Source organism: Leucopleurus acutus (genome assembly GCF_964270905.1).
Source record: "Leucopleurus acutus genome assembly, chromosome: 18".
Classification (NCBI taxonomy): Eukaryota; Metazoa; Chordata; class Mammalia; order Artiodactyla; family Delphinidae; genus Leucopleurus; species Leucopleurus acutus.
In genome coordinates, this window is record NC_139160.1 from 24,307,147 (window position 1) to 24,334,696 (window position 27,550).

A 27,550-nucleotide genomic window follows, 5' to 3' on the forward strand; every position below is an offset into this window, starting at 1 on the left:
AGGAAGGAAGGGAGGAGGAGGGAAGGAAGAAGGGAAGCGAACCAGTGAGTGTCAATATAATTGTCCATAGGAAATGATGATGACATCTATCTTATAAAATTCTTACAGAATTTAATGAAGATTAATACAATCTGTAATGTGTCTGCTCTTTCTGCAGTGATCTATAACTTTCTATTCACACATCTTTTATAATATTGTCATGTTATTATACTTATAAGTACATCCGTGCCTATGTTCTCAGCTAGACTTCTGGCTCTGTAAGGAAAAGGAAAAGGTCCTATTATTGCCCCCTCATCTTGGAAAATGATACACATCACAGGCACTCAGCAAGTGTGTTAACTCTATAGAACAAAAAGTTTCAAGGTCACGCAAGCAGGGCAAACGTATCAAGTAGGACCCAGGCAATTTAGAATAATTAATGTACTCAGCTAGAGAGCCTTTAAATGTTTTATTAGTAAGAGCAGGCACTTCCTAAAGCACTTATTTAACAAGGCTTTATTTCATTAGTCCTTTTAGAAAACTGGCATATCAATTAAACATGTATTTATCAAAACTTTTGAGAAAATAATTGAAATTTAATAGCGATTCTTGTTCTGCTGATGACCTAATTTTGGACCATTTCCTGTTATGACTTATAATCATTAACAATCCAAATGGATTTTAGAAAAATGAGCAGGCACAGATAGTTTTAAAAGGAATCTAAAACGTATGAGAATCATAGGGTATTTTGCTCTATGATTACAACAATGTTAAATGAGAAAAGCAGAGATAAAATTGTATCTTCACTATTTTTACAGAAAAGGTAAAACTATGCCCAGAGATTGGACAACAGCTGGAAAAATTAAGAATTATTAGGATTGTGGAACTATGGTTTTGTTTTGTTTTGAACCAGGTGACTATGTTTAGACACTAGATGTTTTGCTGTTAGAAACTCATATTTTAAAGGCATCAAAGTATCATAATGGATAAATGATAGTGTATAGGAAGTACAAGATTAAGAGGCATGTAACAAAAGTGATGGCGGCCCAGAAACCTGCATGTCTAACTGACACATGGAATGATTTCGTGCAAAGGTGATATTTAAGTTTGCCAGGAAAAAAGAGGAAAGACATTCCAGAATCATCCCTTCTACAGTCTATAATAATACTTCTGTCCCATTTGCGAAATTTTAAAAATGTGGCAGAGAGTAGAACAAGCAAGTAAAAAACCTAATTTAACTCCTACTGCTTTTCTAACTCCTACCGTTAAACTTAATAAAGTTTAAAAACTGCTGACTAATTTATCCCTCCCCCGCTTTCCCTTCTGGTTACCATAAGTTTGTTTGCTATGTCTGTGGAATAAATTAGGAGTGTGGGATTAACATATACACACTATGATATATCAAATAGATAACCAACAAGGACCTACTATATAGCACAGGGAACTATACTCAATATTTTGTAATAACCTATAAAGGAAAAGAATCTGAAAAAGAATATATAAACATATATATGTAGGTATAACTGAGTCACTGTGCTGTACACCTGAAACTCACACAACATTGCAAATCAACTACAATAGAAAAAGACAACTACTGACTAAACACAAGTAGAGACCTATATATTGCAGGTAAAGACAACTTACACAAAACCTTTCTAAAATAATTTATCACACAGATGACCTGCTTTCTTTTCAAAAAATTAGAAAAGAACAGCTGAAGTTCCAGAAGTAGAGAAATAGACTTCAGTAAATGCAGACTAATAAAAATAGTGGTAGATGCATACATCAGTGGTTGTCCCCCCAAAAAAGAAATCTTAGGTGGGATGGAATCTTGATTTAAAATCCTGTTTACGTGAGCACTCCTTTAAAATAAGGAACAGCAGAAGGGGGTTTTCAGGGTTAGGGTTGCACCAAAACTCCAAAGAGAGGTATCTAATATAGTCTGCATATTATATTAAATGGGATAAAAGAAATAAAAAGTAACATCTATGTCAATAAAAGAGGCAATCGATGAAGAATAACAAAAGCATGGGGATGAAGAAAATCATGTTCGATTCAAAAATGAAAAAGAGGGGACTACCTTGGCGGTCCAGTGGTTAAGACTCCTCACTTCCACTGCAGGGGGCATGGGTTCCACCCCTGGTGGAGAACTAAGATCCCGCGTGCCGGGCAGCGCGGCCAAAAAAAATTAAAAACAAAAACAAAAAAGAAACACAAGATTGTCTATCAGGCCTGACTAAAAAATTATAGGACTTCTTTTTCTCTGTGGCCTATGGACTCAATCGCATTGATTATGAAATCAACATATCACACGCACATCTCTTGCATTTGCTCATCTTCACCGTGCTTATTAAAAGCAATGGTTTTCCGTCTTTTTGTTGGCGGGAGAGGGGCTGACTTCCAAGACTCAAAACACGACCAAACAACTCTGCCCCAAAGCAAGGCAATCAGCATCGTAATCAGACAGCATCACCCGGCGCTCAGGTGAGCACTCACTGCCTCCTCGTCCTGCTGTCTTTTAGCCCCACATCACCCTCTGAGGGGCGTGAGGTCACCCTCTGAGTTCCTGCACCGACTGCCCTCCTGCAGGGTGGAGGCCCAGTCCTCACACAGTCTGGCAGAGATGGGACCCTTGCTTGCCATTGGCTCCACGTTACGCTGTGTCTGCTTCTCACCACTTTCTTGCACATGCAAAGAAGTTTTCAAATATTTACTTACTTATATAACATAAATGTATATAACCTAAATTATATCAGTGCACAGCCTACTGAACTCGGCTTCTTTCTCTCGGAGAACACACACGGGATTGTAGCAAACTTACACTTGGCCTGTTAATCAAAATTTGGTGGCTTTCTGTGGGCAACAGGTAGTAAAACAGGCTGAAAACAGCAAACCACTTAAGTGTGGCTAAAGCTTGATGAAAAACAATAAAACTGTGGGAAAGAGGTCCTCACACAAAGGGACAAGAGTAGGTGTCACACAAAGGGCATTTGCAAAAGTAACCAGAGTGGAAGGAACGCATCTTGAAAAAAGATGAACCTTACAAACGGGTGCGTGTACTACCAGGCTCTGCTCTGCCATAAATTCTTAGCTTTGTCTCTAAACCACACAGATGGAAAAGGTACAGAAAGAAACATTTTAAATGGAAAATAATTATAAAACTCTCACCATCGTTTTACACCAAAGGCATCTCCAGTCTTGAAGACGGAGAACGCTGCCACACGTTTTTTCACAGACAGCACACTTGGCACTCACGGGCAAGTTACCCTCGAGCCACTGGTGGGGCATAGCCAGCTGTGCAGCAGGAAGAAAGGGCAGTCAAATTAAAGACCATGGAGGACATCATTCTTAGCCAAGGGAAGAGATACAATGATTTCTTACTCTATGGAATCAGCACCATGTATCATTCGTGGCATACGTTCATTTCCCCCACATTTATTGAGCATCTATTATGCCCCGAGCACTGTAGGGATATAAAGATAAGTAAGACTAAACCCCTGCCCTGCAGGATTTGCAGTCTCGCTGAGGAGAAAGGCACATAGAGAGAATATCATAAAGTGACCACGAAGTGTTATCAGCGATTCACATGCAAGGCAGTCAAGGTTTTGAAGGTGGGGGGCACCACTGAGAGGAGGCCCCAAAGTCTCAGGAGTGAACATCTGAGTAAACGGCTGAGCTGAGCCTTAAAGAATAACTTAGTTGGCCAGATAAGGGCCCACAGCACCAGCCCAGCACAGCGACCACTCCTAAGCCCTTACACAACATTCCCCTTGAAACTTAAGAGCTGAAGGAAGCTGCAAAGAACTGGATTGAAAATAAAAAGTCACAATCAACCAAAACCTTCCATCTAATCATAATAATAAACACTTCCGCTGAACCCTCTGTCGTAATTGAACTAATAGACGCTCCCACTTAATTTCCACAGGAGAGGAGAATAAAAGAGCGGAGGTGGAGGTGCCAGGGAGAGGTGGGAGACAGTACGAGCTTACCCCATCCTCGTTCTCTATGATGTCCTTCCCGATGGAGGCCAGGGTCGTCCACTTGCAGTTATTTGTTGCTCTCACTGCACACCTTTTATGAGCCTTGAACTTACACACTAAAAAAAAAAGAAAACAAAAAAAGTGAACCATTGCTAAATGAATATGCACTTTTGGACCAACAATGAAAGGAAATCACAGCATGAAATTTTAAAGTGGTCGGGGGGCAGAAGAAAAACAATATTTGTAAAAGCTTCTATTACTCTTCAATGATATTCTAAAAAGCAAATATGGCTATGTGTTTATGAAGCACTTTGATCAAGCTATGGATTGCTACTTAAAGAGATTCCACTTACTCTAAAAGAAGAAAAGAAAGGAAATAAATGCAAAAAAAAAATTATTGAGGAGGAGGGAGACAACATACACACAACAGAAGAAAATAAAATTCAGTAATACAGGAGGGCTGGTAACAGCCAGTTTCTAAGTCTGGGTGCTGGCTACATGAATGCGTTTAATTTGTGAAAATGCAACAAGCTGTGCACACTTCTGATATTTGCTTTTTTCTGTACGTATAATATACTTAAATCAAAAGTTTGAAACTACCAGAGAGATAAAGACCAAGATAATTCAGGGGAATTTTAAAGTGCAAGTACGTCAAGAAAATATCCAGGCATCATGGGAAATAGGTTGACGAGGGTCACAAAGATGGCACTGTCTTGAAAGTATCCTGTTGGGATGACTACATGACAATGTAGAAGAAAGGAATGATGAAGTGACGTTCCTACTTCAGGCATCGCTAATTCTCCCAGGCCATATTATCAAAAAGGTGCCTGCAAAGGAGAAGTAAGAGGAAACAACCGAGACAGAAGCCGCACATACGTGAGAAAACAAATAAACCACAGATGATTTGAAAAATTAACTCTTGCTTATGAAAATCAGAACTTGACTCCTACTAAGCTTATCCATCCCTCTAGGGACACACATTATCCAAGCGTTAATGGATACTGATGTTATTATAAAAGAGTTTCTGACTTTTCAGGCGGCTCCTTATCACATGGTTTTGGAATTTCTACCAGTAAATCATTAACAAATTTGAAATGACGGGTTACGCACCATTCTCTTTAAATTGTCCTAGTTTGATGTAACATGAAAACGAAAGGGTCAAGTAAAATAACTAAGATGCCTATAGCCAAATGTTCAGAATGCTTCAAGTATCATGAATAGCCGATATATAAATAAATGGCCACTTAAATTGAGCTGGTTTTTCCTTTAAAAATATTAGTCTATACACACTGGCAATGTTTCATTTACCTGCTCTTTTGTGTACAATGACAAGTTCTTTCCTAGAAATCATACTATTTTTGTTATAAATGACTTTGTGACTAAGCACAGACTTCGTATAGGAAACAAGTTTTCAACTGAATTTTACTGCTGATAAACAACAGTATAAAGAAACAGCACCATAGGAAATTAGCTTAGTTTGAAAAAAAAATTTAGCATGACCGTTCCTTTTTGCTCCAAGTGACTTTTAAATTACTTAATATTTTAAACTATTTAAATGTTGTCATCTGTTACTGTATTTCTCAAGAGCATGGTTCTAGTTTTAGTTTTAAAAAGCAGGCTGCTTTTTAAGTACAAATAAGTACTTGATGTTAACAGTCAGTATTTTTTCTAAGAGGTAAAGAAGGAAGTAAAAAGAGGGCAACAGAGTATAATTTCATGGCTTTTTGAAGATTTTGCCATTAAAAATCAAACAGCTCATTAAAAATAAAAATCACTTTTGTAATAATAAAGTTCTTCATGCAATGAGCCTTGAGAATTACAAAGTTGCTTAATACAACATATACAACATATAATGATAAAAATAAAACAAACTGAGCTGTAACTATGGACACTAAGGAATGGACTTGATTACTAGGCACCTTAATTTGTGCCTAGTAATTAGCTGACAATTAATTTTCTCCTAACAAGTTATTCTGAAATAAGGCACTTTTTCCTGACCTGTAAATTCATTATTTTAAGACCATAAAACATAAAAAATACAGTGACATGAAACAAATTATGATTCTTTATTGCAATATTCAATCTTTACCACTTTGTAAGTGTTCATGGGTACTTAACATAAAAATAAGTACCCATGTGGAGATATTTATGCTGTTGATTTAAAAAAAAAATCACCACTTAACTTTTTATTCTTAAGAGTGCTGTATAAATAACTGTGAAACACAATTATGCTCTGAAATTATAATTAACATTCTCAATTGACTTAGGGGATTATTTATGAAATGTATTTTCTGTTTTCTATTTTTCATTAATATACTTTGCATATGCAAGGCTTTAAAATCATAATTTTAGTTATTATTCAACACAAGACAAATCAGTACAGACTCTTTACTGTGAAAACAAGGGCAGAAAGATTAAGTAAATTTAGTGGTGGCGTTACACACTGGAAGCGAGATTCCATTCTAATACAATGTTATTCATTGTCATTGTTGAATGAATTTTTCCTGTATTTGCATCTCTGTTATAACTTTTAAAGCGTCTTGTATTTTAAGCCCTTAGTTTTATCAAGCAACAGTTTATTCAGATTTCAAGGGGGTTTCTAAAGTTTAACTTTGCTTACAGTAAAAATATCCTAAATAACTACAGTCTCATAAAATAAAAAGGCAACTTTTTTGTATATTCATAAAACCCTTGGGATTTTTAAAACCTTCTGCTGCAGTTTTAAAAATACTCCATGGGCAAGACGCTGCAGATTTAGAATTTTTATTAGCAGAGAAAATGAATACTAACATATATTCCCCTAAAAATATAATTTAAAAATACTATAATTGAGACTTTAAAAAAGTCAGGAACTTACTTAGTAATAGAATAATGTTAACACATATATATAAAGACTTTGAAGTTTTTTATTCTCACCAGCTAATATAATTTTCATTTTTCTTTTAAAATGCTTAGAAAAATATTCAGTCATCCCACTATTAACTTCAATTCCTAAACAGTTAACTATATTTAATAACACATAACTCTCAAAACAGAAGGATACCACAGATCAGATCTAAGGCTATTTTAGATCTGATTTTTTTTTTTAGCATTTTGAGGATAATAGACTATAAGGTAATAGTAAAAAGACCTTCAAAATAACCCCATATAATATTACAGCCCTAGTAGAGTTACAGGAACACTTTTAGATCACTAAAGTCATAAAGACCAATTATATCTTTGTTTGCAATCATTCTTTAAATCTAAAAAAAAGTTTAATGCCTCCTCCAAATTCTCATTTTCATGAATTTTAATGCATCAAGCCATGATGCAATCTGTAATTGTTTACTTGGTGAACTTCTTATATAACGCAGTCACAAATGTCTACCATATATTTGACTAGAAAAGTAGTGTTATTGTAGGTACTCTCTCATTTCATTTTCATAGTACTCTGTGAGGTATAAATGACTATTATCCCCATTGTACAGATGAGGAAGCAAAAGTCTAAAAGGGTTAAACTACTCCTGGTCATAGTTTGTGGTGGTAAAACTGGAATTGGAACCCACAGGGTTTAACTACAGAGCTCTATTCTTATCCACTAGGCTGTGTCATTGTCATATTAAATAGCTGAAGTACTGACATATCTTGGATTTTGTAATTTAAAATGAATTAAAACTATGACTCCATTTCTATTTTATTATTTACTTATGATATAGTTTTATTACAAGATTACCTAAGAATTTTTTGTATTAGAGAGAAAAGCTAAATAATGGTATTATATGTAGTTCAAAAGTAGTACACAGTGATGGAATCACTGAGGTATTAGATTAAATAAATCTAAAGAACGTATGAGTTTTCTCTTGTTGACTATTAATGTATTTCTTTTAAGTGGTTGCTGTTCTTAAATTTAAAAATAACCCACAAATCCTGCGATGAGAACAGCAGCATAGACCTTATTTTTAGAAAACTTTAAAGAAATTTAAAAGGATGACATCCGTTTAAATTAAACATAAATGAAATAAAACATTTAAAACAATGCAACATAAGTAACAATCTAAATCCTGCCAAAAAGTACATACTGTCCTCACAGAAAGTTTTGTTCTCTGTAATTAAACAGAACAGAAAAAGAATACTAGGAAATTAGAAGGATACCCAAAGTCTAAAGAATTTTCTTTAAGGGTAGTTGCTAGTTCCTCAGGAGGGAAATGCTACATTTTGATTTATACGTCCCTTCAAATGATTTTATGTTATCTTTTCCTGAGCCAAAATATTTTCCAAGTTGGTCCTATGTGTGCAGACCTTCACTTTAAGCCACAGTAAAATTAAAACACTCTGGTCCCACTGACACGCTCCCAGCTACTGCTTCCACCCAAGGGAAATGTCTTCCTATGATGACGTTTCTCTGTTCACAGATGTACCCGTGGCAGCGTGTTTACAGTAAGGTCAGTGTCAAGGGAGAACAAACCCTGGATGTTACCGTACCTTCGCAGGACAGGCCATGGGAGGTGACCCCAGAAAGACTCTCTCGGCAGACGTTACAGAAAGTGGGTCGGGCATGGGAGCAGGCGTACCAGTTATGCATCCCTGAGAAATGTTCCACATTAAACTGGGCCACCTAGAAATGAGACGTTAGCACAGATTTGCAAAACAAGAGAACAGGACTACGTTTGGAATGTATATAGTTATGATTACAATTTCAAATCCACAATTTTTTTTTTTTTTTTTTTTTGCGGTACGCGGGCCTCTCACTGTTGTGGTCTCTCCCGTTGCGGAGCACAGGCTCCGGACGCGCAGGCTCAGCGGCCATGGCTCACGGGCCCAGCCGCTCCGCGGCATGTGGGATCTTCCCGGACCGGGGCACGAACCCACGTCCCCTGCATCGGCAGGCGGACTCTCAACCACTGCGCCACCAGGGAAGCCCTCAAATTCACAATTTTTAAAACTAAAACACTTTGCTTTAACTTAAAAAAAAATCAGTACCAGGTTTAAACAAGTTGCTGAATGAATCTACACATACTTTTTTTTTTCGCAGAATATAACTTTAGCGCTACGGTTCACATTTATTCTCTAAGAACACGAGATGACAGGAGAGAGGCTACTTTACCTCGTAAGTTTCTCTGGTCTGTACAGACTTCAGCGAGCTGATCCAATCCTCCATCTCTTTCCTATTCTCAGCGCAAAGCATTAGTCTTCTGAATGGAGTGATTATCTGAAAGGGATAGTGCAACCTGATTGTTATTAACCAACAAAGAGAGATTATTGCAAGACCTAACAGCTTACAAGGTGGTACCATTTCTAATCTCTTGAGTCTTTACTTCCTTGATGAAGAAAGTAAGATTCTCTGTAAGGTAAATGGATTTAGTTCTCAGTGTGATACCAGGTGGTCCAGGAAAGAAAAAGTCTAAGGAGACTTTTCTTCTCTTTGCCTTCAATGCTATTTACTTATCAGGCTTTCTAGCCTTTTACCCAAGGCTATGAACTCATATAAGCAGGATATTCTTGTTTCATGTAATATATCTTGAAAATGGATTCTAAATAGAAATCAAAATAATTCACAGTAAGCTAGAATTAACCCATATTTTTCAATATGGAAATTTTGAAAAATCAAAGGAATTCACTATTAAATGATTTCATAATTGGTTTATAATAGTATCAAGACTATTCTACTTTAAATAATGTTGGGTTTACAGATCCTTTCCATGGCCTATTTTAATATGATTTATGTGACGGATTTTCTTCCCATTGTGTAGAACTCCACTGTACTACTTTTTGGCGAGAACAGGGAAGAAGAATTAGCATATAAGTCCTTTAGTTGGCTTTAAGGGATGAAAATAATTGTGACTTTCATCTTTTTATCATGTTACCAAAGAAGGCAAATTAATTATATCAAGAATCTTAAAGCAAGAGGAATAAAACTTCATGCTGTTACAGCACCAGAAACTTCCAAGTAAGATTCTGAAATGACTTGAAAGCAGGCCCTATTTATGTGTGAATACAATATTCTGGTTGCAACCCTGAAGTTGCTAAATCTTAAGCATTTACTTCAAAGAAGAGACCATTTACGTATTTGTGAAAGAAAAGCAATATGTTACATTCCCACCTAGAACCTATTTCCAAATAATAAATTATATATTTACTTGTAGAGAAAATTAGAAATTTTCCCAGGTTAAAAGCCATTTGATCAAGTGATAATCTACATATTGCGGTAGAGAGAGCAGATTTCCCAAGTTACGGAAAAGCAATAATTATCTCTAAAAAAAAAGGAACCCTTCCCAAAAGGAGTAAACTAGCAAGCCTCAATCACTAGTGTTCATCTTAGAAAATAAGTCCATTATTCAAAGCTATAGGGCTCAGCGCAGTTGTAGCTACTCACCAGTCACTGCTTCCTCTCATCTCTCATTAGTTTAGGCTACACAATCCTTCCATAGACTAAGGGGCCTTTAATACACTGGACAGGCACTCATGCTTAAATACAGCCGGCCAGACGTCACATGGACTTCAAGCATTAACCATTCAGCACTGGATATTTGTTAATTGCATATGAAATTGAACAGAACCTCACTTTTGCATTTTCTTCTGTTTTCCACTACGCTCCTTGGATAAAGCTTATTAGCAATTGGTCACTCCTCTTCCTCAATAAATAGTTAATGCAAAGAGCAATGCCTCCCTCATTACTTCGGAGCCAAATGGATGCTTTATTGCTTCAAAATGTTTTTCTAGGACAGCTCATGAAATGCCGCAGAGAGGGACCATTAAATCATAATACACCCCTGGCTCTGATGACTGGCACAGCACTCCAGAAATCTGTGTGTCAATGGACTGACTGAATCAATCTGATATTTATCTGAATAAATATCACCTCTAGCATGTTTTATTTAAATTTTCTGCTATACTATATGATGTAACGCTAAGGATTCCCTCTCTCTCATTAAGATCTTAGAGTGAGTGAGACATGTATTACTTAGGTAAATAAACCAGGCTTTCTATTGTATTCTTCAATTTTGTTTTTTTGTTGAATTCTAAGTAAAGCAGGATGTCTGATGTTTTTAACTATCTTTAATGCCTTTCTATTCTTTAAAAGCCATTGTGAATTCAATAAAAAGAGGGGAAAAGATAGAGAAATAGCTTCTAATTTTTCTTGTAGCTTTTGGAACTACATAAATGCCTCAACTCTAAAGGATTTCGGCAACATAAATCATGCATGTACCTCATACGCTGACGAAGTAAAACGTTTACATTTGCAATTTCTCCTTTTTTAAAAATATGTGTTTTAAAATAGGCAGTAATAAGTAAAGATCATGACATATTCTTAAAATAAAAGCTAAGTTTTTAAGAGCCAAACAGAAATTATAAATAATTGTGATTACGAAATCTATTATAAAGTGACATTATAAGATGTTGACACAAGGAAAGAAAATCCTTCATAAATCGTGCGATGCAGAGATGTCTCGCTTTGTGGCTGCAGGGTGAAAAATACCTCAGGGAGCAGCCTCGGCCCAACTGAAGACAAGGCTGGTTTACCAAGCAAGCCTGTAACATCTCCCAGATTGTCCCTTTCCTCTCTGGGCTAATCACTCCTCAGGCCTCCAATGCTCTGAGTCCCCTCCCCAGCTTTTACTTAAATTCTTCCTCATCGCTGACCTTTGTAGAAAAGAATATGCCAACAGTCCCATCTGCTAACTGACAGGCTCTAGCTGTATCCTCACTGAACCTCATTACACTACAGTAGTTCCTCATCCAAATCTTTGTCAGGAAAATATCTGAGGAGCCGCAGACTCTGAAAATTATCTGAAATTTATCTGAAATTCTGAAAGCCTTTTTATTATGACAAGGGAGTAGGGTGGGGAGATGGAAGGATAGAGGTGGGGGCTATTCCCAGGGAAGACTCTCTGAGCCTGCTGGGGGCCAAAGCCAGGATGTTTCTAGAACTAGAGGACTCTTTAACTTTCTGGAAGGATCTGCAGTTTATCTACCCTAAAGTGTCCCCTAGCCCCTGGCCTCATCTTAACCCTTTTACCCTCTCTTCCCACTACCGCAACATTCCCAAATGACTTTTTTCAGGCACATCTGAACTTACGTCAGTAATTAGTTTCTTCAAACTATAACCACCACTCCCATCTCAGGTCCTGGGAAATACACCTGTCATCCACCCCAGCATTTATTGAGTGTTTACTGCATGCCAGAGCCTGGGCATACAAACCAACCATATGGGCTTTGCCTTACCAATCTGTAAGGGAGATGGGTAAGTAAACCAAGATTTGCCTGTCCGAAAAAGTGCTATATAAGATGGAGTACGAAGGAAAGACATCTAAATTCGTTTTCTAAGTGCTACTTCAAATAATATACAGACTCCACAGGAATAGAGATATTGTTCTACTTTGAGACTTACTGGCCTCTAAGGGTTAATCCAACAACACTATTATGTTGTATAAGGATCAAGAATTTCTCAGTCTGGGAAAGCATGTAAATACATAAAACAGACATAAAACAATCTGGCATTAAATATATAAAATTCCATCAAAGAGTACCATTATAGTTAAGACTTTAAATATATAAACATGCACAGGAAAAAAAACCCAAATACCGTACTGGTTATCTTTCAGTGAAAGAATTGCAGATCATTTAAATATGATTTTTTTGGTTGGTTTATGGTTTCTAAAGTAAATAGGTAGTGTTTCAGTAACAAAAACATTCTTTAATTTTTTTACTAACAGAAGAATGGGAATTTAGAATTTAAAACTTTGCACTGTTCCAAAGCTGGAGTTTTCCAACCTGGCTGCACTTTAAAATCGCATGGGAGACTTTTAAAAACCCCAACGTCCAGGCCATGCTCCACACCAATGAACTCAGGACCTATGAAGGTGGGACTCACCTACCAGTTTTTGATTTATTTTTTTTAACTCCCCGGTGAGTCTGAAGTGCAGCCAACTTTGGGAACCTGTGTTCTAAAGATATTTTATTGCAAATTCCCAACTGGAAACCACTCATGTAACAGCAGAGTGATTCACTGCCTAAACCCTGGAGTCAGACGGACTCAGGATGAATACCAACAGCATCCCTTCTTACGTGTGTGGCTATGAACGTTTCCTTGAGCCTCGGTTTCGTATCTGCAAGAGCTCTGCTGAGTGTGGTGTGGGTTAGAGAGACAACCCAAGCAAAGCCTTCAGCACAGTGTCTGTTACAAGCCAAGCCTCACTAAATATTAGCATCACAATTATTCTCAGCGCTGACAGGGATGATGTACATATTTACAGCTTTCTTCTATAAGGTATATATTTCTTATGTAAGTGCGGTACACAGACAAAAGTAACAGGAGCTTAGGACAAAAACGGAGGCATTTTGCCAACGGAATAGTCACTGACTAGCAAACCACCAAAACAGAAATAAAGATAATGACCTATGCCTTGGAAGACATTAGGAAAACATCAACAAACTCATTAAGAAGAAATGGTCTCCCCTCCCCTTCATTGCACTGCGTCTAACCTTACCCAAAGCAGGAATATAACGGCAAAAGGCTTACCAAAGAGCATGAGATCCCAGTACAGCAGTGGAAGAGTTCAGAATGCCGTCTCTAGTAGGTATCATGCCTAAACTGTTCAAGATAGAGGGTTCCTCCTTTTAACTCAGATTTCTGATTCTGCAATGAAGGAAATTCTGCAACCTTCTGTGTAACTTTAAGGGTCCAACAACTTCTTCTGTTCAAAAATTCTTATTTCTAATCTCAAGTTGTTTACAACATACTGATCACATCCGCACCCTGGCATACTTATTGTTGTATCTTTAGTGATTAATCCTGAATAGCCCTGACTGAAATAAGGATTCATTTGCAGTGAGAAGCCTTTCTTGGAGAGCAGGACAAACAAAAAGTTTAGTTGCGCTATAACAATGTTTGTTGTCTATACTTACTATAACTTAGGGGATATAATTTGACTTTTGTTAAAGCCCCATCAGGTATAAACACGTGTCTTTATAACACTAGGTTTGCTATACCTGAAATTGCCTAAAGCTCAGTCTTAATATTCCTCTTCCATCCTTCCTCATAACGTCTATATCCATCTCTTAAATTATATATGTTCCTTTTTTTTTTCCATTCTTCATTTTTGGAATGAAGTAATTCACTTTAACAGCTTAGATGTGCCAAACTGCAACGTAGTTGCAAAACACTACACACATATCTAGTGTTCTACAAAATACATCTTATGTATTCTGAGAGCAGAGATACTTCAAAGAGTAAATAGGGATCACTACATCCAAGGGCATAGGTCTTTAATGATGTGTTTGTACCTGAATCAAGACAAGAGTTTTTTCAAAACATAGACAACCACACTCCAAATTAGATTTGGTGAATCAAAATCTTAGTTTGGGGGGAGACGTGGATAATTTCAGATGGAAATAACTGTACATTGGCAAAGCTATACAGGTAATTCTGGTGCACACCCATTTATCAACCACGAAGGGTCGGTAACAGAAGCATCCAACTTTCCCATTAGTCAAAGCAGGATCCGGTCTAAAATAATGTAAAGAAAGTGCTCTTAATCTTTATGGGCCCCTATCTCCCTTTTCTGCACCCTTCTGCTCCCAAATTTCCAGTGTCTCATCTGCCCCTAGTAATATTTCTTTGTGTGGGACCCATCTGTAATAGCCTCCCACCTATAGCACCCCACGTGATATAACAGAGTTTACAAAGTGGTGATCTCCGAGGTTTTTGTGGCCATTTCTGTTGAACCATGAAGTGCTGTGTTGTAAAACAACAAGTTAATATCCATCACATTAGACAGGTTCTTTGCTCATCACAATACAAGCAGCTTAAATCTATTTTCTTCAGCTGGCCACTCCACACACGTAACGGTCCATGGAGGCATCTGAATTTGCAAATCCTATACAAACTCCCATGACTCCTTTGCCTTCTAGGGTCAGTGCTTCCCTATTTTATTACAGTCGCCTCAAGCCCCATCGGTTTTCTCAGGTGACAACTACTGATCTAAAGAGTAATTTTTTCTGAGGTGTTGATAGACGATAAAGGTTTATTTTCTCCTAAGGGTGCCTGAATTTTAACAGGAGACTAATAAAAGTACAGAAGGTCACGACGAATGTATTTCTGGCACCAAGACCAAAGGAAGTACCACAGGTATTTTCAACAGATAGTGTAATTTAAATCAGATAGTATAATTAAAATAAAAGAATTTTAGATTAGGAAGAGACTTTCTCATACTGACGCAATACCATAAACATTATTCATTTTATAGCTGTAATCGCTGTGGAGTCTGCAGTAAGTGCTCACGATGAAAGACTAGGTTCCATGAAATCCTGGAACCCAAATTTCACAATATCTAAAATAATGTAAAATAACTTATAAAGATGTAAGGGACTAATGGTAAGACCGAGATCAACAGGTAATTCACGTACATGGGAGAACCTATCAATCTACAGCTGGAATTTATAAAGCAATTTTGCTATGCAGGCGGCACACTATGTAAATATCAATAGGATGCTAATTCACATTGCTTGGTAGTTGAACTAAGGTCTTCCCTACTCTCTTTCAGAATGATCTAAAAATCTTTTCATATGTCTGTTTAGGACCACGTTTAGATTTATAAACAAACACACACAGACCCTTTACGGAGAGTATGGTATGGAAAGAGTCAAAAAGGATATCTGAAAATCATTCTACGCTTTTGTTTTTGGCTGAGTGATCATCCTCCTAGCTGATGAGTCCTTTCAGCTGAATAACAACCTACTGATCTTAGTGGGCATTCCTGGAATGTAGAGTAGGACGTATCAAACGTCCCCATAGGCTCTCATAATAAAGGGGGAGGCATTAGTCATGGACTTGAGGAAACCTGTCTCAAAGCTGCTTATTATCCTATCCAAGAAGAAGGTATATATCATCTGGATATGATATTAATTTCAAAAATCAAACTACAACAATAACTACCTATACATTGATATAAATATTTGAGAATTCTGTAGCATAGATATGAAACGTTAATCCCTTGGGGCAAGATTCTACGAAAAAATTGCAAGTATTGAAAAAATAAATTCTAATGGAAATTTGTTTGTAAGTACATAAAACATTTATTCTGAAAAATCTACTAATTATAGAAAGGGAAAGACTCCTGGATGAGAGCAGAACATCTTTGCTAGGACTATGTGTCTTCTTATCTACAAGAACACTTGACTACAGACTATGGCAAAAAGGCAGTAACACATTGACTCTTCAATCATCTCTGTAAATTAAGTATGGTGTTAATTTTGTTACAACATATTGAAGAGAAAAAAAAAATCTAGAAGCTCAATGAGTTTTCCACAATTACTTAACCCACTTCCTACATGAGGAGTTTAAAAAGTGTTACAGCAAATTAAAAAAAAAAAAAAGATTATTCCTTCACTGTAAAATACTGAATTGAGTAACTACGGTCAACTCAGTAGATCTCTTTCACAGCTTCTCCATACCTAGGCTTTTGTTTGAGAAGAAAGATGGAAAAGAGGTAGAGCTAAAACTGGCAACCATATTTTAAGGGATGCCTACTGAAGAATGAGGGGCCAATACAATGATGTGAAGGATCTGCTTTACAACACTTCAGATAAAATAGGGAAGAGAGAATGGATGAAGCAAGTGTGGCAACAATCTAGATAATAGTAAGAGCTGGGCAGTGGGCATGTGAGCGTTCATCACAGTTATCCTGAGTCTGTGTATATTTGAAATTTTTCACAATTAAAAAAAAAACGGACCAAATGTTTGGGAACCCCAAGCAAAACCCTTCAAGGAACTAAGAAGATGAGGGACGTGGGTGTCTTAAGTCTCAGCTTGCAGGCCATACCCACCAGGACCCAAGCCTTCTGACCTCCTACCTCTTTCTCCCATAGCAAACTCAAATTAGATGAGTAACGTGGTTCCCTTTCTCAAGTGACCTAAGATGTCCACAGGAGCTAGTGAAGTAAGACTTCTGATCACTGACTGAGATGGGGTGGAAATAAGCTGCAGGGAGCTGTGCGAATTTTACTTCCATCTAATTCTGGAGTTTCAATGACTCTGCTTAAGATTAGTTCTGTAGATCATAAAAGTTGACTAAGGAATCATGGCTTCACAACAATGTCGTTTTCTGTGCTAATTTGATTTTCCTCAAATATAAATAAAACATAAATTCTGGTACCTGTTTCCAGGAAAAAAGGAACCACAGATGTCAATACTATCAGTACCAATATTCTCAGTATTTCCACAGGATCTCACTTTCTAAAAAGCAAAGCTACCCTTTACTTGAATTTAAAAATATAAAATACTCTAAAATCAAAATTTTATTGAAAAGCATTTAATGAAATGTTAACACAATAAAACAGAGACGCGTAAGCTGGCAGAATCCAAATATTTTTCAAATGAGCAACTGAACTCAACATTATATAATTTACATAGTCTTAGAATCCTTACAAAAACTGTAAAAGAAACCAGTCTATTTAACATCTTTATGGGAATATCTTGTCTTTAAGGCTTTGTTTCATACTAATGGTCCTAACCGTCACTTCCCAGAAGCATCTGGTTCACTAGAGAGCCAAAGGTAGAAGGACATAGTGAAATCTTACAGGGTAGAGACGACAGTCCCTTTGAGGTTGTGCTCTTCTCCCTGCTCTCCCTGGAAAAAGAGACAAGGCGAAGGTTTCAGGGAGTCTACCAGGAAAGGCTGTAAGTGTTACCTGCTGGAGTATGCTACTGTATCATTTACATAGATAAATTACTTGTACAATGACAAACCACTGTTTCTTTGAAGACTAATAAAGAAAGTTTGGATCCAAGTCAGTACTAAAAGTCTCTTAGAATTCAAATGAACTATAATTATTAATGTTAGTCAATCCCTATTGTATTAGTTTCCTATTGTTGCTATAACAAAGTATTCTCATCCAGTTGTAGTAGTCAGAAGTTTAAAATCAAAGGTGTCAAAGGGCTGCATCCCTTCTGGAGATGGTAGGGGAGAATCTATGTCCTTGTTATTTCAGTTTCCAGAGGCTGCCTGCATTCCTTGGCTTGTGGTGCCTTCCTTGCATCATTCCAACCTTCTGCTTCCACAGTCTCATCTTCTCTGACTCTGATTCCTCTTGTCTCCCTCTTATAAGGACCCCTGTGATTACACTGGGCCCACTCCAGTAATCCAGGATAATCTCTTCTCAAGATCCGTAACATAATCACAACCACAGAGTCCCTTTTGCCATATAAAGGGGTGTTCACAGGTTACAGAAATTAGGATGTAAACACCTTTAGGGTTCATTATTCAGCTTACCACACCCACAAAGTAAATATAATACACAGTCATAACTTTTGATATTGCAATAATGAACTGGTAAATCAATGACAACTCTACTATATTTTCTTATTATAGTCACAATTTTAATTAATATCCATGGGTGCAAACAACTTTTCTTCAAAGGAATTAATAATTAAGTTCCTTAAAAATAGGAGGCTCTCATGCTGATAAATAAACAGAAGTATTACTCCCGCAGCATCCTACATTTTCAGAGTGCCTTGCTGTCAATATGGTCACATACATTATCTCAGTTAATCATCCATATCTATAGCTGGCCTACGTGATAGATAAAAAGAAATTTAGCCTGTTTAAAATCACAAACTCGTTAAACAGGGGAGCCAGAGTTTACAGTCAGAACTTCCGGCTTCATATCATAACCTCTTTCCTTGTTAAACCAGACAAGTAGAGCTTGTTTCTCAGCTGCCTTTATGTGCACCATACAACCCTGCTGAAAGTGAAATCTCTTGTGCTATAATTTGACCTGTCCAACTCTCAGAAACCAAGCGTCATCAAAACAATTATGTCGACTGAAAACAAAAGGGTTAGGATAACGCAAGTTTCAGACTAGCAATAACAAAATAATATTTCCTGTAAATAATTAAGCTACAACTTCATTTAACTATATAATAGTATTTATAACTAAAATATCACTAAAAATACACTTAGCTCACCAAAATTGGTTTAAAATAAGATCTAAAAATTACTGATCAGCATTCTAAGAGGAGACCAAAATCAAGCAATACTTACACTGCCAATATAAAGCAAGCCTATTTCACAACTACCAAAGGGAATTAAAAGAATTCAGAACTGAAAGTCGGGCCACACAAATCAGCTGTGTAATTCTATGTAGTTTGCTTAGTGTTTGCAAGTTTGCAAGCTCCCCATGAATCCAACACCCAAGTGTTTGAAAATCAGAGCTGACTAATAACCTGATAACCTTATCTAAGGTCCCACTTTCACTCTCCACCACAAGGTGCTATTCTCCCCTTTATAGCACTTTTCTCCATTTAGATAATAACATCTGATTATTTTCGGACTCCATCCACTTCATGTCTGTTGCACAACTGTATTCTAAAAGTCAAACACACACATACACACAAAACATAAATAAATAATAATAAATACAAGTCAAACATAAGTGTAGCACAGAGCATATTAATGTCTTAAGCAATGGGCAAAGATAATGGGTTAGATGAGCCATAACATTACGAGAAAAGTGCTGAAGGTTACCTACGGTGATAGTTTAAAAACTTACACTCTCTATTTGAATCCATCCATCAAACTACTCATTCAGTCACTAGAAAATGTAAAGAGCGCCTATTATATGCCGAGCAATATTGCAGCCCTGGAAATACTCTGTCCTTTCACTCAAGGAGCTCATGGTACAATGGGGAACACAGATACGTAATTTCAATATAGTCAGTTCCTGTCATCTTCCAAACCACTTGGCCTGACTTAAAAGATCCTTCAAGATCTGGACCCTTATCTATGCTCTCAGCACCCAGGGTGCAACTAGAATACAGTGAAAGGGCAGCTAACCAAAACTGAAGGATCAGGGAAAGCTTTGTGGGAGATGACACTCAAGCATTTAAGGATGAATGTCAAGTAAGATTTCGGAGGGGATGGGGAGGAAGCCAGAGAAGGGGAAAGGAGGAAGGGATATTGCAAATGAAGGGACACACAAACACACAGATGAAGAAAGGTCAAGGTAAGGACTGGTATTTTAAGTAGTGTGATATGACAATCACAGGTTGCAGAACAAAGAGAAACCAGAGAGGTAGTTACGAAAAACCTTTTAATCACACTCAGGAGTCTGGATTTGATCTTCAAAGTGACACAGCACTACGAAAGGACTGTAAGCAGGAAAGAGACACAAAATACTTTATTTTAGAAAGATAACTCTGGCAGCAATGGGGTGGGTCAGCTGGGCAGTCAAGAGACAGGGGAGAAGACTCTTACGAAACTGTGGGAAAGGCAAGACAGGACAAGAGTTCAGGGTGGCGATGGGGCTGCTGTGGAGAGAAGCCGTCTATGAAGACTGGAGCCAACAGCAGAGATGATTATGGGTTTAATAGCGTTTTCAGAGGCAGCATTAACGGGCCTTGGTGACTGGCTGTGAGAGATAATGAGGGAGCAGTTTAGATGATTCCAGTTTTCACATTTAGAATGAAAATCAGTTTAAAGCCCAAAATACTATTTATGGAGTAATTATAACAGGCCAGGATCTGTGTGTGCTAAAATGTATCATATCATATATCATAGCATACCATATCACATCATATATCATATCGTACCATATCAAATTTCATCCACACAACTCAAAAAGTAGCATCCATTTTACATTTGAGGAACCTAAGGCTCAGAGAGGTTTGTAACTTGTCCAAGGTCACAAAGCACACGTAGAATTTGAAACTAAATTGTGTCTGCTTTCCTAGCCATCTACTAGAGAATGAAAGAATAGCAAAGAATTTACCGGCATTATCCTAAAAGGACAGATAGAACAGGCTGCACAAGCTACTCACTTTTTCTCCCCTTAAAAGATAATCAGGGATACTACAGTTATATCTCAATCCTATATGTACTTGTACATTCTTTAAAGACGAACAAGAAAAGGTACTGGTAAAATTATAATAATAAATTTAGTTTACTAATATAGACAGGTTTCTGCAAACCAGACACCTTTGGAGAACAAAATTTTGACAAGATTAGATAATCATATGTAGCACTGTATTTGAAGTATTACACTGTCCATGGGAAACTGAAAGGTTTTTCTGTTTGTTCAGTATTAATTTTAGTAACAAGGAGCACAGTGATTTCAGAAATTCTTTACGGAGGCTGTAACACACACTTCCCCCGTAAACTAGCAGTGGCTGTGTGTTAATGGACACAGTAAAAGATTTACCACTCATCTAATATTTTTCGGCTGCACCAGCAGCTGGAATGACGCATTGGCCCCATTCCCTTGGCACCGCTCCTTTGGTTTGTAACCACACATTGCTCTGGACAGAACACATATGCGATGGGAATTGTCAAAACAAAATAATCATCTTGATTGTACTGTTCACTACAACACGAAAACATGTCTAAAATCTAAAATTTCCATTACACCATAATCATACTTAAGGAATAGGGAAGATGTTTGAATATGCTAGAAATGTAAAAAGAGCCAGGAAAACGATACTTAAAAAAGTACTTTAAATCGTTTTAATAGTCTTTAAAGCATCTCCATCAATCACCTCCTAGACATCACCAGGATATCTTACCATCATTTTAAATTCTCAGTGTCCGATTCACAATGTCTTCTTTTCAGGCCCCACAGACCTGCTTGTATTCTTGTTTTTGACCCTTAACTAAAGGCATCATTTACATACCGACCCCCCCAAATTCAACAACCCTACGTTAGTTTGCTCCTCTCCCTTCTCCCTTCCCTTTGGCCATAGTTCTCCTGACTTTCCCAAAACAACTCTCATCCATCCCTCCCTTCCCTCCTATTACAGGTGCTCTGATATGTACCCTTATCATGGTTTCCTTGACACTGCAGCAGTGTTCAACTTGGGCTTCCTACTGGATCCATCACTCCTGTCAAATGCATCTGCTAGGAAGCTGTCAGAAAGGGCTCCCATGTAGCATCTAAAATTTTTTTGAATAAGTAATTTGTGGTACAAAAAATATTTCAGGGCTTCCCTGGTGGCGCAGTGATTGAGAGTCCGCCTGCCGATGCAGAGGACACAGGTTCGTACCCCGGTCTGGGAAGGTCCCACATGCCGCGGAGCAGCTGGGCCCGTGAGCCATGGCCACTGAGCCTGCGCGTCCGGAGCCTGTGCTCCGCAACGGGAGAGGCCACAACAGTGAGAGGCCCGCGTACCGCAAAAAAAAAAAAAAAAAAAAAATTCAAAATGTATTTAGAAGGAAAAGTACCTCTCCCTTTTCGAGCGTGTCCCCAGCTACCAAGTTTCCTTGCTGAAAGCAAATATCTGTAAGCTTCTGTTACCCCTCCAGAGACATTCTTTGCATTTACAACACATATGTGGTCTTTTGAGGTTTAAATGTATGCGTGTATGCACACACACAGAGTGACATTTTATACATGCATGCTGTTTCACATCTGGCTTTTCCCACTGAATAAAACTTGAGAATTTGGTGTGTATTGTTACACAGAGAGCTGATTCATTCTTTTTCATGGTTGCATAACATTCTACCGTGTGATATATTTCATCATTCATTTCAACCAGTTTCTAATTTGCACATTTGGATTGTTTCCAATCTTTCCCTATTACAATGTGCAATAAATATCTTTGTACACATGTCTTTGCACACATAATTGATACATTTCATCACCTCTGCTAATTCTGGATGATGTGGGCAGTAAAGGTATTGATGAATCTAAAAGACTTGAAAAAACTTTCTCTACAATCTACTCCATAAAGTATGTATCTTTTTTTTTTTTTTTTTTTTTTTGCGGTACGCGGGCCTCTCACTGTCGTGGCCTCTCCCGTTACGGAGCACAGGCTCTGGACGCGCAGGCTCAGCGGCCATGGCTCACGGGCCCAGCCGCTCCGCGGCATGTGGGATCTTCCCGGACCGGGGCATGAACCCGTGTCCCCTGCATCGGCAGGCGGACTCTCAACCACTGCGCCACCAGGGAAGCCCTAAAGTATGTATCTTGATCGTATTGTGTTAAGGCCCAGGTTAAAATTTTTTTCAGCAGTCATTTTGAGTACTCATGTCAGTACTTGCTGGTGGGCATGCTTCTACCCATCCTGAAAAGGCACATGCAACCTAGAACATCGTCACAGGAACAACACTTTACCTGTACGAAAACAAAACAAAACAAAACACTCTGATTTTTACAAAGGTTTCCAAAGGGAGAAGGATTTGCTGCTTTGTCCTGACAGCCTTTCTTATATTATGAACCTAACAAATAGGGAAGTCCTAATTGAGCAACTATGAAAAATTCATTATTGTTGGCATCTTTTACTGATGGAACTCTGAAAGAGAAAATGGCCATTTGTGCAGAAACCAGACCACATAGGCCAAACATTCAACGCTTATAGACATGAGATCCATAGAACATACATCCGTACAACGTAGAGAATACTGTGACTCTTCCCACCTGAAATATTAGCAGCAGGCCCATATGACTTCTGGTTACTGTCCCAGTAACTACCCACCATCAGACATTCATACTGTAGAGGGTTGTGCTAGATTATGACAAAGCATTAGTGAAGTGTGCAAAAGCATCCCATTTGCAGGGACAAGATACCCTACCAACTGATCCAGACAGACCATGTCATTAGGTGATGTCCAGTGTCTGGATCAATGGAAGACATAACTCAACCTTGCTGGAAGGGGCCCAATTAAGCACTGATGTCAAGGGCCAGGTTATCCTATGGCCACAGCCTCTACTCTAAGATGCCAGCTCTGTTTAATAGCGTCTTGATAATAATCTGTTTCTCTCCAAGATTTAAAGACCATCTTCTGCCTTGAGTCCCATAGCGGGGGGCAGCTTACAAGAAACTTCTGAGAGTATCCTAAGACAGCTGCCCGATCTTTCATAAACCCTGATCAGCTAACACAGCCTGAGTGTCAGGACTGTCCAAAAGCCTTCAGATCTGCTACCAGCAAGTCTCATCCTGTGACAACGAGAAAAACTAAAAAGGAACAATATCTCCAACCGGAGAGCAATCCACCTGCATGTTGTCAATAGGAAGGTCTTGCTTCTGATGCCCCCTGTCTGTTGCTGACTAGATTGTAATCTGTTTTCCAGGAGTAAAAACCTACCTTTGCCTGCATGCATTGAGATTTGATCTTGGCAAAGTTTAAACTGGGTCCATAGAAATGTTTAAGGCAGAGACTACTGAACTGAAAAATCTCTCCTTTAAACACTTTTTTGTTGCAAATTAAATTCTTACCAGAGACCTGTCACAATGCAGAGAGCAATCAAAACTGCTAATCCGGGCTTCCCTGGTGGCGCAGTGGTTGGGAGTCCGCCTGCCGATGCAGGGGACACGGGTTCGTGCCCCGGTCCGGGAAGATCCCACATGCCGCGGAGCGGCTGGGCCCGTGAGCCATGGCCGCTGAGTCTGCGCGTCCGGAGCCTGTGCTCCGCAACGGGAGAGGCCACAGCAGTGAGAGGCCCGCGTACCACAAAAAAAAAAAAAAAACCCAAAAAAACCCCAAAAAACTGCTAATCCTCTCTCTTCCATTAAAGATAATTCACCTAATGACTATCACCAACATTGACCTTGGGTGGCAACCAAGCAAGCACTCTAATCACTGCTAGCTGGTACACCGGTCTACACACCCTTCTTTCCACCTGTAAGGTAGTGAGGATTCACTAGGAATGGCCGGACTGGACTAAATCCTATTTAAAATGTTGATTACTGCTATTGCACCCATAAAATTCCAATATGCTATTCATCCTCATGGAAAAATCACAGGCTTTAAATATTAATGATCCTACTTGTTAACTACATAAATTTACAAAATTATGTTCTCTGAACCTCACCTCTTCATCTATTGAAGGGAAGGAAGAATAACTACTTCATGGGCTTAATGAGATAATGAGGTGAGATATAAACTAAAAATTACCTGCTATGTGCGCATTACTCCTTATTGCGGGTTACAGGACCGACCAAAGAGGTTTTGGAAATGAATAATCATTTATTTTTCTTATCTATATTATAAACACCTTAAATTTTTAAAACATGTAGAATAATAGCCTTTCCTTAGTACTGTTTTAATATTTCATTAACATTCAAGGAGGACTTAAAACTATTTTAATATTAAAAAAAAATAAGTGGTTGTTTTAAATTGTCCAATGGAGCCAAAATCTGAAAAGCGTAATGACGTGTTCTCATTTTTAGCGCATTTCATGCCAGATGCAAGGCCAGATTCTGAAGTCATCAATAAGACCAGGTGTGATGAACAAATCAGCCCTTTTTGTGTGCACATCATTTGGGTTTTGTCAGGGTGATTCAAGACTGCAGGAGGCTTGGACCACTCATAAGGCCCAGGACGGCGAACATCTCTGGAATTTTCTGGAGCGTTTGAGCACCACCACGGCTCTTCACTATTCCCAGTTTTTTAACAGGGAACCAAGGATTCTGACTTCCTGGGAGATCTGGAACGTCAGACTCCTTAGAAAACAGGACTCACTCTACCCTGCTGGTCAGTATAGAACTTCCAAGATACTAAAACTCTTCAAGATTCTGCTGTTTCAGTCAGAGGCCACAAGATAACAGGGTATCTTTAGCTGATATCCAGACATTGATGATGGTTTTGGTTATTTTTGTTTTAATTTTTTTTTACTAGTAGTTTATTTTCCCATGTTAGGCCTCTATTCCAGGTACCTCTGTGAGACAGGATATGATCTCTTACAGGGTTTGAGGTTTCCTTCTGTACCACAAACGGGGATCAGAGCTAACCTAAATGAGTATGGAACTAAGGAGCCGTCAACTAAGAGGCTTCAGCCATGTTAAGACCACAGTGAAGACCAAGTAAATCGCATAGCCCTTCTCCAAAAGGGGCATGGTGAAGCAGCCAGGCTGGCAGAATGAAGAGATCTCCTGTGGAAGTCTGCACAGCTTAGAAGCCTCTGTACAACTGGATGGCTGGTCAGCCTGGGGCTGCTCTTTTGAAACTTGAGCAACCCTTGCCCGTCATCACGCAGAATCTCTCAAAAGAGACAATGGATCTAGAAGTTTAAGTCCACGTAGCTACAGCTGCTGTCTCCAAGATCATGGTGCGAGTGATAGCATCAGCTCAGGACCATCTAGTTGGAACCTGGGAAAGGCCTAGTACGTGGAACGTATCAGTGAAATGTAGATTTACAACTAGCCCAAGAACAGGAGGCTGTGCAGCATGTAGCCATTCACTGGGAGCCTCAATACGGCACGGGCACTGTGGAGGTCAACCCTCCATGATACAGGCCTGACCTTTCATCTGGGTGGACATCTTCCATTGGCCATCCCCAAGGTGCCTGAGGCTAAGGCTTCCCAGGGAACCAGCTTCATAAAACACTGGTGTTTAGGGTCAGGAATAAGCAGTTCTACATGGTTCACCATATTTTGGTGGCAGAAATACTGACACCGGGTATGTGTTTGCGGAGAAAAGCAGATGAAGCAGTCCAGAGGATTTTGTCTATGGAATCCTGAATGGTCAAAGAGTTTGCGTAATCTCTTCTCTTACCTATAACTTGGGCCCCTGTGATGACACAGTTTCTAGTCTTAGTTGGGAGGCAGTTCATTGCTTTTTGCATCCGAAGAATCCTATTCTAAGGCCACATACTCTAAAGACAGGGACCTACTCCTGGAGGCTTTTAAACTTTTTCAAAATACGGTACTCAGTGGCCAATTCCTTTTAGTCACCACTGCATATCCAGAATCTAGCGCAGTGTCTGATATATACAGCAAGCTTTTGATAACTATTTGCTAATGAATGAACGAATGTCTAAGGGCAGTTCTGGAAGTGGAGGACCAGGTGGGGAGTGGGCTGCTGTGCAACAGCCTAGGGGGATAGGAAAGGTATAGAGGCAGCAGGTGCAGGTTACTGACCAGGAGCGCCATTCTCTCCCTGAGTCGTGGATCTTCAGCAAGGCCAGGACAGGGTAAGGGGCAAGTGGTAATGCCGAGCACGGCTACTTAACATGGTACCCTGTCTGGACCTCCAGGGACACAGTTCTCTCGATGATGAGCCCTCTTTCCCAACATTTTGATGGTGTCTATTCATACCATCATTCATCAGAGGGTCTGTCTGATGAAACTGATTTGGAGACCCATGGTCTGATTATGCAACCAAGCCCAGGTTCCCAGAGCTCCCGAGCTGCCAGAAAACTCAAGGACATGCTCACTGGTTCTTGCCTTACTTTAGAAAGTCCATTTGAAAGATGGATGGAAGGTTACTAGTGATGGTGGAGACCTCAGTTAATCTCTTTGAAAGGTTCATGGAAGAGTACTAATGAAGGTGAAGACAAAGACACACTTCTCCCACCCACACCTTATTTCCACCCCAAGATTTTAGTCTAGCTACAAAAGGACCAATATTTTCTTACCCCCTAAGACTTTGGCCTAAGGAAGCTCACCATAATGCTAAGAAGTAGTTCTCTGGGTTATACTCTTGGAAAAGATCTACATCACTCAATGAAAAGATAAACATGATACTCCCACAGAAACAATGCTAAGACATTTCATTTATAAAAGCCTGGTGTCAAAGTTATAGAAAACCAAATACAAATTTCAAACTTAACGTATAAATTATCAGATTCATAGTATAAAGTCTAACCTAAACTGTATATAAGTCAACTTTAAAAGGGAAAAC

General features: G+C 38.7%; 1 protein-coding gene across 2 annotated transcripts in view; it reads right to left on the minus strand.

The window, feature by feature from the left end:
- DGKH (diacylglycerol kinase eta) overlaps positions 1-27,550 on the minus strand; it is a 169,511-nt gene that overhangs the window by 62,748 nt on the left and 79,213 nt on the right. The window contains exons 4-7 of one of the 2 annotated variants that reach the window (XM_082859567.1): positions 9,043-9,147; positions 8,421-8,553; positions 3,969-4,075; positions 3,148-3,273 (exon numbers count right to left, since the gene is read on the minus strand). In XM_082859567.1, the coding sequence (XP_082715693.1) occupies positions 3,148-3,273; positions 3,969-4,075; positions 8,421-8,553; positions 9,043-9,147 (471 nt within the window). Of the gene's footprint in view, positions 1-3,147; positions 3,274-3,968; positions 4,076-8,420; positions 8,824-9,042; positions 9,148-27,550 lie in introns of those variants that run through there. The other variant, XM_082859568.1, reaches the window with a different exon arrangement.